Source organism: Pseudorca crassidens, chromosome 7 (assembly GCF_039906515.1).
Source record: "Pseudorca crassidens isolate mPseCra1 chromosome 7, mPseCra1.hap1, whole genome shotgun sequence".
Lineage (NCBI taxonomy): Eukaryota > Metazoa > Chordata > Mammalia > Artiodactyla > Delphinidae > Pseudorca > Pseudorca crassidens.
Window position 1 is genome coordinate 15268023 of NC_090302.1, and position 15621 is coordinate 15283643.

At 44.7% G+C, this 15621-nt stretch overlaps 1 protein-coding gene across 2 annotated transcripts in view; it reads left to right on the forward strand.

Moving 5' to 3' along the window:
- BRINP1 (BMP/retinoic acid inducible neural specific 1) overlaps positions 1 to 15621 on the forward strand; it is a 189733-nt gene that overhangs the window by 62192 nt on the left and 111920 nt on the right. For both annotated transcript variants that reach the window (XM_067743513.1, XM_067743512.1), the window contains exon 2: positions 3004 to 3271. In XM_067743513.1, the coding sequence (XP_067599614.1) occupies positions 3054 to 3271 (218 nt within the window). In that variant the 5' untranslated portion in view covers positions 3004 to 3053. The remainder of the gene's footprint in view (positions 1 to 3003; positions 3272 to 15621) is intronic.

Sequence of the window (15621 nt, forward strand, 5' to 3'; positions counted from 1 at the left end):
TGTGCTCGCACACAGGCCCCTCGGTGGCGGCAGCAGCAGCCTTAACGTCTCCCGCCCGCCTCTGGGGTCCGCGCTTTTAGCCGCGGCTCGCGCCCGTCTCTGGATTCCGCGCTTTCAGCCGCGGCTCGCGCCCGTCTCTGGATTCCGCGCTTTCAGCCGCGGCTCGCGCCCGTCTCTGGATTCCGCGCTTTCAGCCGCGGCTCGCGCCCGTCTCTGGATTCCGCGCTTTCAGCCGCGGCTCGCGCCCGTCTCTGGGGTCCGTGCTTTCAGCCGCGGCTCGCGCCCGTCTCTGGGGTTCGCGCTTTTAGCCGCGGCTCGCGCCCGTCTCTGGAGTTCCTTTAAGCAGCGTTCTTAAACCCCTCTCCTCACGCCCCAGGAAACAAAGAGGGAAGGAAAAGTCTCCTGCCTCTTCTGCAGGTGCAGGCTTTTCCCCGGACTCCCTCCCGGCTAGCTGTGGTGCACTAACCCCTTCAGGCTATGTTCAAGCCGCCAACCCCAGTCCTCTCCCTGCGCTCCGGCCTCAGCTCGCAGCCCCGCCCGCCCCGGCGGGTGCGCAGACAAGCCTCTCGGGCTGGTGAGTGCCGGTCGGCACCGATCCTCTGTGCGGGAATCTCCCCGCTTTGCCCTCCGCACCCGTTGCTGTGCTCTCCTCCGCAGCCTCGAAGCTCCCCCCTCCGCCTCCCGCAGTCTCCGCCCGCGAAGGGGCTTCCTAGAGTGTGGAAACTTTTCCTCCTTCACAGCTCCCTCCCACTGGTGCAGGTGCCGTCCCTATTCTTTTGTCTCTGTTTTTTCTTTTGCCCTACCCAGGTACGTGGGGAGTTTCTTGCCTTTTGGGAGGTCTGAGGTCTTCTGCCAGTGTTCAGTAGGTGTTCTGTAGGAGTTGTTCCACGTGTAAATGTATTTCTGGTGTATCTGTGGGGAGGAAGGTGATCTCCGCGTCTTACTCTTCCGCCATCTTCCGCCTTCCTTCTCTCTCTTTTTTTTTTTTTTGCAGTACGCGGGCCTCTCTCACTGTTGTGGCCTCTCCCACTGTTGTGGCCTCTCCCGTTGCGGAGCACAGGCTCCGGATGCGCAGGCTCAGCGGCCATGGCTCACGGGCCCAGCCGCTCCGCGGCATGTGGGATCTTCCCAGACCAGGGCACGAACCCGTGTCCCCTGCATTGGCAGGCGGACTCTCAACCACTGCGCGACCAGGGAAGCCCTCTCTTTTTTTGATTTTCTCTCTTTCTTAGCTTGACTTTCTTCCCATTTTCAGCTGGAAGAGTAGACAAGTAAGGGATCATATTTCTTCATGTTTCTATGTGGTTTTCCACTCAACAAATTGGTTTTGTCCTCGCCATGTTTTTAAACGTTAGACATAAAAATCTGAGATCTAGACAGAGGCTATGACTGTCCAGAGTCACACAGCCAGCAGTATATAGAAACAGTCTTTTAAAGATTCTTGCCAGTTAAAGACTCACAGTCCCATGAGCAAAATGCACACAAACAAATAAGTACAATAAAAGATAGTAAGTACTAACATACAGTTATATAAAGGAGCAATGAGAGCTGAAAGAAAGGAACAACTAACAATTTTTGAGAGGAATAGAAAAAGGAAATGACCTTTGAGGACCTGACCTCAACTGGCTACTGAAAGATAAACGGGATTTGGTGGGGCAGTGGGGACTGTAGGAGCAAAGACACTCCCAGCAGGGACTGTGTGGACATCATCACCATCAAGATTTATCATTACCTGTATCCTCATCATCATTGATGCCATTTATTGAGCACTTCCTAAAAATGTCAGGTGCTTCATGGGACACTTGGACATAAATGGTGTCATTTCATTCTCATGCTAGTTCTGGGTGTAGGTGCTATTGTTAACTACATTTTACAGACAAGGAAACTGAGGCCCAGAAAGTGAAATCACTTGCCTGAAATAATACAGTTTATAATTGATGGAGCCTGCATTCCCAGCTACCTTTCAATGTAGAGTAAGATAAGCTCTTCTAGACTAAGTGAGGTGGTGGACACAGCACAGTGTTAAACTAGCAAGTAGAATGATGTTGTGGTGATAAAAACAAAACTTGTAAATTTTCCAAGGAGCCCCTACTTAAGCTCTCCCTTAGTCTTAAGCATTTCTCCAACATGGCACCCCTGTGCTGTGCTACCACCGAAAAAAGAGGCGGGCAAGACCCCACTAGTTCCTTGGCTTTTAGTTCCCCTTCTGAGTACGAGAGAACCTCGAGGCTCAGAGTCACTGATGGGTGGATCCTCTAGTTACATTTCCTTGGGGTGAAGGAGACAGTCCACTAAGCGTTGTAGAAGTGCGTTCAAATGAACTCCATAAACTCTCCATCTGTAAGGTATTCAACCCGGATAGCCGTGATCATGATGCATCCCAAGACTTTTTGTACTCACCTGATGATGCAAAAGCAAAGCCTGTGTTCGGTTGGTGCATGTCTGTGGGAGAGGAGGAGAGAAAGGGATTCTCATTCACCGAGTCCCTGCTGTGAGATTCAGGTTGTTTGTGAAGATAGCGGGTGGGATGGATACTGGAGTTCTATCTCCACGTTCCTTCCTGGCTGTAGGAGACTCTGTTTCTGCATTCATTCATTTCACTCTTTCAACACTTAAGCCTTGAATACCTATGATGTGCCAGGTGCCAAGATACAGGCTCTTAAGCCCGTCCTCTGTTTTACGGATGAGGAAACTGCATCCCTAAGAGATTCAGCAGTTTGTACGTGTTCATGCGTGTTCACAGAACATGTGAACAACAAAGCAGGAATGCAAGCCCAGATGTCCATAGATGCCACGCTCTTAACCAGAAACTGCACTGATTTTTGTAAACCCTGACACACTCTACTGATGTAAAGGATTATGATGATGTGTTAAGAGCATTTTAAAAATTTTTCCTTTGTCTCTCTCTCTCTTCCTTTTATTTTACTTCACCCTCCCCCCTTTCCTCTCTCCCTGTTTTGTTTCCTCTTTCTTTCTCTCTCTTTTTTATTCTCTTCTTCATAGGACTCCACAGAATGGAGCAAGAATGAGAGGAAAAAGGCCGGCAGAAAAGCATGAACTGGAGGTTTGTTGAGCTCCTCTACTTCCTGTTTGTATGGGGCCGTATCTCAGTGCAGCCCTCCCACCAGGAACCAGCTGGGACAGACCAACATGTCTCCAAGGAATTTGATTGGCTTATTTCAGACAGGGGGCCTTTCCACCACTCCAGGAGCTACCTATCCTTTGTGGAAAGACACCGTCAAGGATTTACAACCAGATATAAAATATACAGGTAAGAGCTGGGCTAAGCTTGCCTTTGCTTTTCATTCACTGAGTGCTTTTGGGGGGCCACACATTGGCATGGGCCTCGCTGTATGGAGGAGTGTCTGAGCCAAGTCTGTTATGCACTTTTTCATTATTAATTTATCTGTTTATTTATTCATTTATCCATCTATTTAATTTATTACATTGTGCAAGAGATTAGCAATGGTGAGTGAGAATAGCTAGTATTTTTTGAGTACTTACTACTGTGTGCTGGGCATAGTACTTTGTAAACTATCTCATTAAACCTTACAGTAACATCAGAGATAGCATCTATTTGTTTTCTCCACTTTATAGAAGGGGTAACTGGGCTTCTGCTAGGTGAAATAACTTGTCCAAAGTCACACAGTCTGTGAGTGGTGGGACTGGGATTCAAGCCCTGGTTTATCTGCATGCATAGTCACAGACAGTGTTTTTAGTCAGTTCCATCAGGTGTAGGCTGTGTTGTTTTGCAGATGCTATTAATAGAGCAAATATCCTACCCAGACATATTCACACATTTGGAAACAAGTAGGGACTCTCAGTGAATACCTCTTTCTTGAGCAAGTCCGAACTGGTCTTTGGCCTTTGGGAATCCTACTCATCCCAAAAGGACTTAGCCCCAGATTCTTCCTCTTTGAGAGTCTAAGAAACCATCTTGGACTCTCCCCACCCTACTTGATCACCTCTCTTTGATATTTCCACAGCTCTCTACACTTACACCTCTTTAGTTGTCAACCATTTGGAGAAATACCATTCTTATATTTCTCTTTCACCTTACTGGAAACTGTGTGAGGCCAAGACTTATATATAATTCATTTCTGGATCCCCAGAGTGATTTTTGTTCTGCCTTGTATCATAAGGACACGAAAAATGTGGACTTAAGTAAATTGGAGAATGCAAAAAACTCTCTAGAGCTCTCTCTAAGACAGCTTAAGCTTCATCTTAAGGTCAAGGAACACTTCTGGGCCAACTGAAATAGGAGACGAGGAAGCATGGCGGAGGAAACAATCCTAACCTGCAGCTGGGAAGCCGTGAATTCAGATCTTACGTCTTCTGTGTATTTGACATGAAAATGGGCATATCTCCTTTGCACGCTGTGTGACATTGTGGACCTAGGGATGGATGATTCATGAATTTGCTACCAGCTGCAGATGCCTGTGATTCTGTGCTGAACAGTCAAATCCAAGTTTGAAAGTTGGCCCTTATACAAAAGAAAGTTTGCATCTGCTTCTGTGTTCATATTTCACCTATGCTCTTCCTGGGATTCCACTGCTAAAACAAAAGTTTGCAGTCATCCAACAAGCTGATTTGTAAGATCCTTTCCAGCTCTAAAATTAAATAGAAGATTTAACCAAGGTCACATGGTTAATTAAATGATGGAGTTTAATCCAGAAGTCAGGCCCCTGGTCATCTAGTTATTCCTTCCTTCCTTTATTTAATCCTCAAATAATTATTAAGCACCAGCTAGAGGCCCAGCACCGTGTTTAAGGCAGATGACACGATGGCGAGTAAAACAAACATGGTCCTTGCTCCCATAGCAGTACATTAATTAAACACACACACACACACACACACACACACACACACACACACACACGGTATAAGTGCTACAAAAGAGAAAGTGCAGGATAGGCATAATTGGAAGATCATAAACATTGATTTGGGACCTATTGTGTGAAAGATTAGGTGTGGCTCCTGTTGTAATCTTCACCTGGACACACATGCAAATAGGTACCCGGAGATGGGTGTGCTCATCTAGGCCAGGTTCAGACCAGAGCAAAAGCCAACAAGGATGTGCTCTCCAGGGCTGTTGTCCATTGACGCCTTCTCTTCACTACTTTGTTGAAACGCTAAAGCATGTCCACAGGTGATTCGAAGTGTGTCTTCCTGTGTGCTAACATGGACATAGCACATTAGAAACTTGACATTTGCATCATGAAAGAAAGGCTTTACTACCAGCATGCGCCATATTATCTACAGAGCCAGCCTTTCTGAAATGTCCTAGACCTCAAGCTTCGGCCAGTGCCCCCAACCCTCGAATCAAGGCTAGAGCCCAGGGTGATCTGGGAGCTTCAGAAACTGGGAAGAAGTCTGCTCTCCTCACTTAAGTGGGTTAAGGCCATCTCTGTCCTCATTCATATGCAGGCAGAGGCTGGCTTCAGCTCATAGAGTCGTGGTGGGGAGTTTGTGCCACTGGCAATGATGAGAACCTTTCAAATTAAATCCCAGCAGAAGTCCTCTCTCCTGTTGCTTCACACGCTGAGCAATAAACTGTGCACAAACAGTAGTCTGGGTGCACGAGGTTCGTGCTCTGTCACTCCTAAGTCTGAGCTGATGTGTGGAGGCTGGGGGAGTTTTCTGAACTTGAATCTGCCTGGGTACAGGGACAGCATCCTTGATCCTGGAGGCAGAGAACCAGGGTCCTGGCTCAGTCCGCTCACCTCCCCACTGTGTGATTTAGGCCAAGTAGTGGGACTTCTCTGAGCTCCTGTTTTCTCATCTGCAGAAGGGGAATGTTCGCTAAGATGGTCTCCAAGGTCCTTCCCTTCTCTAAAAGTCTGTGGTTCCATGAAATATTGTCATTTGGAAATACAGCATGGGATATCGGAGAGGACTCTGGACTTCGAGTCTGCAGACTCAGGTGGTGTTTATTTTGGGCTGCTTACTAGCTTCCTCATCCTGGGCAAATATATTCATGCATCATTCACTCAAGCGTACATCCAGTGCTTTAGAATTTAACACCAATCATGTACTGTAAGCCGTGCTATGATTCGGTAATACAGAGATGACCAAAAGAAAACAACAAAGCTCGCACACATACACACACACACACCCACCCACAACCTGCAAGGTCCATCCCCTCTTTCACCAAGCTCAGAGGTGGGGTGGAAGATGGAGGGAAAAAAGAGTGAATAAGCAAACAATTATCATTCCACAGAGAGGTATGAATAAGTAACCGCTCAGATACTCAATATTCTCTTCTCTAGAAAGGGACAGTGATGTCTGTCCCACCTACAAGGTCAAATGAGATTAACTTGGTGTGAGATGCTTTGCAAATTTAAATTTTCTTATCTCTGGAAAATTTTTTTATTAAGGTTCGAAATCATCATTCTAATAGAATCATTTAGTTTCAATTTCTGGTAAGCCCATACACATATTAGTCCTTAAATAGTCTGTGAGGGAGATACTAGTATTGCCCATATTACGAATGAGAAAACTCGGGCATCAAGAGGTGAAGGAGATTGTCCACATCACACATCTGGGATGTGGCAGAGCTGGGAATAAAAGCAGGCCTCTGAGATTCCACAACGTGAGCCCTTAACTCTATGTTGTCACAACCCTCTTTTAGTTCTTAGTTACCTGGTGTATGACCAAATACCCAGAGACTTCCGCTGACCACGGACAAGTTGCAACCTCTCTGTGACTTAGTTTCCTCATCTGTAAAATGGACATAATATTAAATGTCTTGTGTAGCCGCCGTGGCAAGAAATAGTTTAGCTGTCAATCATGGAGAGCTTGGAATTTTGCAGGAGCCATTCCCTCCTTGACCTCAGACAGCTGATGGTATTGCTAGAAATGATTTCTTTTCTTCTTGTGGTATTTTAAAAGTCAGTTTGGTCCAAAGGGTGTTTCCTATGTTCCCGCTGCCTTTTTGTGTTTTGTTTTTCTGTTTCTCTTTTCCTGACTTTGAGATCATCAGTAGTTGCCGTAAATTTGGCAGTTATTTCAGAGGTAGATTTAAAAGGAGGATTGTGGTACCCTTTGTTAAGCTTTGGTTTTGGAGAGTCAGGCCGGGGGGGGGTGGTGGCGGGCACTGATAATGGTGGTCACTGTGCCACAAGACGTGGTTTCATATTGAGTGGTTTTCCCTACAGGTTTCAGAGCAAGTGGTTTGTGGCTTATGGTGCACCTTCCTTTGAGCCTTAAATAAGTACCTAAAAGTTGAATGTAAATCAAATCTTGGTAAACCATGTCTGATTGCCTAACCATCTTGCACATTTATCAGAGTTGCATAAATCTTTGTTCTAATCCACCATCTTGATGGTTCCTTCGTGTGTTTCACAAAAATATCTTTTGTAGGTTTTGTGGCAAAGGTACTTCACTAAATGAATGGGGCTGGGGCTGGGGCTGGGTGGATGATTCTGCTGAGATGAATGAGATGTGACCCTTGTCCAAAAATCATTCAGGAGTATATATTGGAAATGCTGGAGAGGGTGTGGAGAAAAGGGACCCCTCTTGCACTGTTGGGGCGAATGTAAATTGATACAGCCACTATGGAGAACAGTATTGAGTTTCCTTAAAAAACTAAAAACAGAACTAACATATGACTCAGCAATTCCACTACTGGGCATATACCCTGAGAAAACCGTAATTCAAAAAGAGTCATGTACCAAAATGTTCATTGCAGCACTATTTATAATAGCCAGGACATGGAAGCAACCTAAGTGTCCATCGACTGATGAATGGATAGAGAAGATGTGGCACATATGTACAATGGAATATTACTCAGCCATAAAAAGAAACGAAATTGGGTCATTTGTAGGGAGGTGGATGGACCTAGAGGCTGTCATACAGAGTGAAGTAAGTCAGAAAGAGAAAAACAAATACCGTATGCTAACACGTATATGTGGAATCCAAAAAAAAAAGGGTCTGAAGTACCTAGGGGCAGGACAGGAATAAAGACACAGACATAGAGAATGGACTTGAGGACACAGGGAGGGGGAAAGGTAAGCTGTGACGAAGTGAGAGAGTGGCATGGTCATATATACACTACCAAATGTAAAATAGACAGCTAGTGGGAAGCAGCCACATAGCACAGGGAGATCAGCTCAGTGCTTTGTGACCACCTACAGGGGTGGGATAGGGAGGGTGGGAGGGAGGCGCAAGAGGGAGGGGATATGGGGACATATGTATATGTATAACTGATTCACTTTGTTATACAGCAGCAACGAACAAAACAATGTAAAGCAGTTATACTCCAATAAAGATGTTAAACATAAATTAATTGATTTTTTTAAAAAAGTGTATATTGGGTGCTTAGGTTTGTCAGATGCTGTGCACTGGGGAATTGATGATATATAAGGTAGCCAGGTCCCTGCTTCGAGGAGCTTACAGACTTGGGTGGTGAGGGTGAAGTCCACCATTCAGGATGCTGTGGTTGAACTTGAAAGGAGACCCCCCCCCCCCGCAACCTCTGGCTTCCAGATAGAATCTTGATATCACATGGTGCAAGGGTTGTATTTCTATTAGTGTGGCTCAAATTAGTCTAAATCAGCATTTCTTAAAGTATCTCACATGGAGCTGGAGTTCAGTGCGATGTTAAAAGGCATTTCTAGAAAAAAAAATCCCATAGTCAAATAAATAATAATAAAAACAGTAATAAGGATAAGTCAGTTGCTAACGTTGAAAGATTACCAAGCGTCTAGCATGGACACACAGTGTCTAAATTACTGCAACAGATTTTGGTCCTTATAATAATCCTGTGCTTAGGTATTGTTATCATCCCCATTTACCTAGCTTGCCCAAGGAAAGAGAGCTACTTCATGGTAGAGTAGAATGTATCACAAACGAGCAGATTCCAGAGTCTGCATGTGTAACCATGCTGTATTGCCTCCCAAATGACATCGATATATTTGTTTGGAAAACCAAGCAAAGTTATACAGGCTTCCTTACCGCAGGGCTTTTCAGGGTCTTTCCTAGACTGTTTAACAATGTTTAAGCAAACCTCTTTGACCCTACCACCTCTTTTTCTCAGAGAGATCAGAATTCGGATGAGCGGGCTTCAGGAGGCACTGGCCCTACCTGGCTTTGGCAGCTTGAGTGTTGCTTCTTTGGATGCCAGCCTGTGTCAAAGTGATCTGAAAAGACACCGCTTCCACTTGGGGAGCTGGCCCCTGGCTGAGGAAGCCACCCTACCTGTTGGGATTTTGCTTGGAACACTTTGATCTAAATCTACTTCCTGGTTTATAATTCAAAGAAATGGAATTAACAGCTTCAGTTTTCTGTCACCAGTAATAACCTTATCTTCTTTTCCTCCTCCTTCTCATTTCTTACATTTCTGCACTACTATTTCTTATTCCTAAATTTGGCATTTCACCCTGTGGGTATGGGGATGAAAACTTCAACAGAGGCCAGAGCCATAGTTACAGAGGAAGGTGAAACCTTGGTTTAATATGCAAAGAAGTGGCTGCACGTCAGAATCACCTGCAAAGCTTTTAAACAATTCCAATGCCTGGGTCCTTCCTCAGATATTTGGATTTGTAGTTGGTCTAGGATAGACATGAGAACCACCAACCTAGGGGTGATTTTGCTTCCTAATGCGACATTTAGAAATGTCAGGGGGGCATTTTTGGTTGTCACAGTTGGTTGTGGGGAGGCGGTTTGCTCCTGGCATCTGGTGGATAGAAGCCAGGGATCAGGGATACAGCTGAACACCCTACAATGCAGAGACAGCCCTCTGCAGCAAGGAATTATCTGGCTCACAATGCCAGTAGCATAGAGGTTGAGCACCTTTGCTCTAAATCAAGGATTTTAGGAAAAAAGGAAAAGGGATGGTTGGGAAGGATATTAGAAAAAATGGTTTTAGAGTTTGGTCCTCATGAGTTTGAGTTGGAATGAAGTATAGGTGCCAGTGCAGTGTCTGGGTTCCCAAAACAATCTGGCTGCAGGACCAAAGGGGAAGGGATTTTCCATCTTTTCAGACATGCCCTCAGATCAGGGTGGCAGCTGATGCGTTAAGGAAGGTGAATTGATTTTTGCTTCCTGCTGCAGAGAAGTAGTACTTAAGAGAAACTAGTTTTCTACCCCAGAAATAACCAGCCTCCGTTCCTCCAGGAGTTCTGGGAGATTTGGTGAGTTTCTCATCTGACTATAGTATTCTATAGGAGGTAAGATGTTTAGGCACCCACTGTTAGGTTCAGATACACATGGCCTGAGTCATAAAAAACCAGCTTGGGCAAAGTGCATTAAGGGATACTTTTTTTTTTTCTTTAAGTGGGCTCAAAAGAAGATGAGACTGGGACGGTGTCCCACGTTTGTCATTGTCAATTTCAGCCACATAGAGGTTGGCATCACTGGTGAGAATCAATACCCTGTGCCCTTGCCCCTACCTTATCCCTCATTCAATCCAAGTTTTGGATCAAGCTGTCCCTGAATAGAGAGGGATGGGGAGGGATAGTCAGCAAACATCTCCCGGGCCACTTGATGTCAATTCAGAGATAATCTTCTGTGTTGATTATTTAAAATTGATCTTCCACTTCTAAGCCCAATAGCTTTATTGCTGCCAAACTGGTACCTTTGCAGTACTTTACCTCTTTGCTCCCATTCCATTACCAAACTGGCTTCTGTGAGCTGCTAAGCTTAGTTTGCTGCAATCTCTGCAGAGCAATTGTTCAGCTTTAGTCAGGAGCCATGTCTGAAAATGGACTGGCTTTTGCACACCTCCCTCCAAAGGGCAGACTGACACGGGGTCTTAAAACAGACGTAATAAGATATGGTGATTGTTATGACTGGGGAAATTAGGAGGAGAATGAAGACAAGCCCTTGGAGCTTCAGACTCTATGCCCCAAATCTTGGCTGAGGAAGAAAGAAAGGGACCCGATCTGTGATCTGGAGCACTGCCACTCACTCATTCATTTGAAAAATGTTTACTGATCTCCGAATTCCTACTGACCAGTCTCTACGACAGTTCCTTGGAGTTAGGGAGAGGAAAGACTGGATCCCTGACCTCAAGGAATTCAAAGTGTCTTGGGGAAAACCGACTGATGGGCAGATAACCACAGTGCCATAGGCTCAGTTCCCTGATTGATCAATACGCTGGGTGCTGTGTTTGTGGTGGGGGTGGGAACTACCCTTGGCATTGGGATCATGAATGTGGGGAACGATGGGGGGAAAAGACAAATCTAGGGAGGCATCCTAGAGGAAGGGGTATTTGACTCAGTCTTCAAGGAGGATTAGGATTTTATGAGAAGGCAGTGGGGGAAAAAGCAGCCCAGATAAAGGGAGGTAGTGCCTGCAAAGGCAAAGAGGCAGAAGAAATCCTGGAACTGTGTGTGTGTGTGTGTGTGTGTGTGTGTGTGTGTGTGTGTGTGTATGTATTTTGAGTAGTATAGTAGTCCCCTCTTAGCCAAGGTTTCATGTTCTGCGGTTTCAGTTACAATCAACTGCTGTCCAAAAATATTAAATGGAAAATTCCAGAAATAAACCACTCAAAAGTTTTAAATTGCACACCATTCTGAGTAGTGTGATGAAATCTTGTACTGTCCAGCTCCGCCCCTCCCAGGTCCCGAATCATCCCTTTGTCCAGTGTATCCCCTCCTGTTAATCAGTAGCCATCTCGGTTTTGGTTTTCAGATCAACTGTCTTGGGATCTCAATGCTTATTTTCAAGTAGCTCTTGTTTTACTTAGTAATAGCCCCAAAGTGCCAGAGTAGTGGTGCTGACAATTCAAATGGGCCATAGAGAAACGGTGAAGCGCTTCCTTTAAGTGAAAAGGTGAAAGCTCTCAACTTAATAAGGAAGGAAAAACACTTACATGCTGAGGTTGCTAAGATCTATGGTAAGAATGAATCTTCTGTGAGATTGTGAAGAAGGAAACAAATTCATGCTAGCTTTGCTGTCACACCTCAGACTGCAAAAGTTATGGCCAAAGTGCATGATAAGGGCTTAGTTAAGGTGGAAAAGGCATTACATTTTTATCATAAGGTATTTATAGAGAAAGAAAGGTGAGGGGGAGAGACCATATTCACATAACTTTTACAGTATATTGTTGTAATTGTTCTATTTTATTATTAGTTACTGTTGTTAAATTCTTACTATGCCTAATTTATGTATCAAACTTTATCAAAAGTATGTATATATAGGAAAAACATATGGTATACATAGTGTTCAGTACTATCCATGGTTTCAGGCATCCACTGGGTATCTTGGAATGTTTCCTCCACCAATGGGGTGGTCCTACTGTAGTGATGATAGGAAATAAGGCTGGATGGCAGCTTGGAGCCAACAGTGAAAGGAATTTAGGAAGGCAAATTGATTTCAAACAACCTTCAAACTCCAGTTAATTGTCAGGGTACTAGTACATTTCTCCTTAGAACAGTGGGGTTTTTTGTTTGTTTCATTTTTACATTTCTTGACGTCACTTATGCTAAGAAATACATTTCAGGACACTCAGTAAGCCTAGAGATAAGAAGATATGTAATTGAAATGAAAACTCATGAAAAAAATACTTAACCTTACTCCATGTGATGCATCTTGGTATTTTCTACTCATCCCGTTCTAATATAACCTATTCCTTTCTGATTCATTTATTTTTAAAAATACTGGTGTCTACCAACTTCATTGATTTCAGCCTCCACTAACGGGGTAGACCTTGCAGTTTGAAAAACACTGACTTTGAGGCTGTTGTGGTTACGTTTTTGCTCAGAGGAAAATTGCGCCATGTTTGAGAAGCAGAGTTTGCTGTGGGTTCAGGTTAGAACCTGTTCCTTGTCTGATAGAGGTGACAGGAAAACAGTGAAGGGTTTGAAACGTGAGACTGGCATGGGCCGATATACATTTAGAAATATTGCTCTGGCTGCAGCGTGAGGCATGCGTGGAAGGGAATGAGAGAGAAGGGTTAGAAAGCTGTGGCAATAATTCAAGGGAGAGGAAGGGGACACTGGAGCCAAGACAAAGGCTATAAAGATGGAATTCATTAATTCCCGGGTACCACTCAGGTCCACCAACAAAGCTGCTTGGGACCTACCTGTCAGGCAGCTCCCTTCCTGGGCTGCATCTGGGCTTACCTGCCCTAGTTCCATTCTAGGCACCCTGTGGCAGGATGCATTCTTTTATGGAGAGTTCTACAGCCAACGGATACTTTTCTGTCTCTTAAGAAAGGAACCAGAATGCCCAGGCTTCTGCCTCCAGGCTATTTCCTTATCTCTCAAGGCCTTCCTTCTGGGCATGAGAATTACTAGGTCTCATTAGCAGTGGATTCCCAGACTAGCTTGGAGGAAGGCTTTGCATCCCACCCTTTAACTGCACCTGACTTGTCTCTGCAAACCTTGATGGAAACTTCCAGCCGCAAGTCAGTATCTAAGCTGATGTGAACCCTAATAACACAGCCGCTAAAGTTTAGTGATGAAGAGCAAGTCTTTAGGCTCAGGCAGACCTTGGTTTGAATCCTGGCTCTGCCAGGCATAATCCCACTTAGCAGAGAGCAAGTGCTTGAGGACCAGTAACTAAAACAAGTTACCCATTTGTATTTGAAACACCCCTACCTGCAAATTCATCCCTAAGAACTCTGTGAAAGCTTGCTGGAGACCTCCAACCACAAGAGGGGTGCTTGACCTGTGTGCACTGTAGCCCAGGTGCTCTAGGAAGGCAGTATAACTCCAGTCTCATATTAAAAGGACACTTATCTGGAGGAAAACACAGAAAGAGGACAAGAGAGAGGAAGATTGCTGACGCCCTGTGACACATGTGGCAGGAATCCAGAGGTCTACGCGCTGGCAAAGCATCCTTAAGCAATCAGCACGCATTGATTCCTGTAAACAGTGCATGTCCCGTGATTTGCAAGCGTCTAATTTATTAATCAGCCCAGGTAACAGGAGCAGTCTGCGACCTCTCGTCTTCTCGGTGCCTGCCAGGTTGTCTTTGATGTGTGTTGCTCGGGAGATGCTGGGCCCCCAGAGATGGCTTCCCACCTCAGCCCCTTCACCGTAGTCAGCAGCATTTCAGGATGGGGTGTATACAGTGGTGAGGGTCACTCTGCTTTTTCTCAAATTGCAGCCTTGTTGTTGACAGAAGGCCAGCAGCCTCCATCCCTGAGTGCTTGTGACAAGCTCTCTGTGACTCTAGTATGACACCCGGCTTTATACCATGTTGATGGGGGAGGGTGGTTTGTGCGAGAAAAAAGGAGGTGAATATAAATGATATGGAAGTCTCTGCACTGCTAAATGGTTTGGGATTGTCTGATTTGGTAAGGAACTGCTCACCTGTGCATGAGTTCGGCAAGGATTTGTTGAATCCCTACCATGGGCAGGGACTAGGAACTGCTCACCTGTGCATGAGTTCGGCAAGGATTTGTTGAATCCCTACCACGTGCAGGGACTATGTTAGCCTCCGCTGACACCAAAGTGTTACTGATCTGTGGTCTCAAGAGCACCGAATGTAGCTGGGGAGAAACAGACAATATATAAGCAACCACATTGCTACCCCGTATAAGGAGTGCAGGGAAAGAAGTATAAAATGCAGTATTAGTGTGAAGGAAGGGTGCTGAAGCTGACCTTGCAAGATTAAGAAAGCCTTTAAGGAAGAAAAAATTTTTCTCAGATCTGGACGGTGGGAGTTAGGCAAAGGAAGTTAGCGCTGTGTGTGTGTGTGTGTGTGTGTGTGTGTGTGTGTGTGTGTGTGTGTTTTGAGGGGGTATCTGTAAAGGGGTAGACTTGTTCTGGGACCTGCAGATAACTCATTGTGAGTGATAGGCAGAGAAAATGTTAGCATGCAGGCCAGAGAAATCAGAAGGGGTTCAGGTCACGAAGCCCTGTGAATGTTATATACAAGACTTTGAACTTTACCCTAAGGTGATGGCTCCCACACTTTCTCATTTCAAGATGCTCTTAAAGTCTCAGTGATTTTATTTCCCAAGGTCAGAGAAATACTAATAATTCTGTTTATTAAGTACGTAAGTACAAACAACTTAATGAAGTATTTATGTCCCCAAAAGTTTAGTAGCCATTTGGAAAATAATACATGTGAATCTAAGGAAAAACAATATCTTTATTTTATCCTTAAATAACCACAGTTACTACTGCTCAACCCTTGCAATTCGATACAGCCACCTTCCTTTCCGGTTCCTTGTTAATTTTTCTGCAGTTTTATAATTGTACCAACTGCCAAAAACCCACCTTAACAAAGATATGCTGTTATTGAAAGAAATGTAGTGTGTTTTCACGTTGAAACTGTGAACTACCTCAGGGTAGTAGTTTTCGTGATACCCAATAAATATCAAGTATCCCTCATTTTGCTTAAACATTAAAAATATCCCACTGTGCTCCTGTGGCTTGCTATGGTACTTTGCAGCATCTCAGCACACAATTTAGGAACCAGGTTCTAAGGACAATAGGGATTTAGAGGATTTTGCCCAGTGGCAAAGCATGTTCAGGTTGTCATCTTAGAAAGATCACTTCTGCTAAAATGGAGAGAATGCACTGATGGGGGAAAGTTGGGAGAGAGTGCAAAAATGTATGGCAAGAAAATAGAATGCTATGGCAGTGACCCACGTGAGAAAGGAGAGTATCTTGGAGTAAAGCAGCATTGATGGGGATTTGAGATATGTTTTTCTTAATTTTTTAA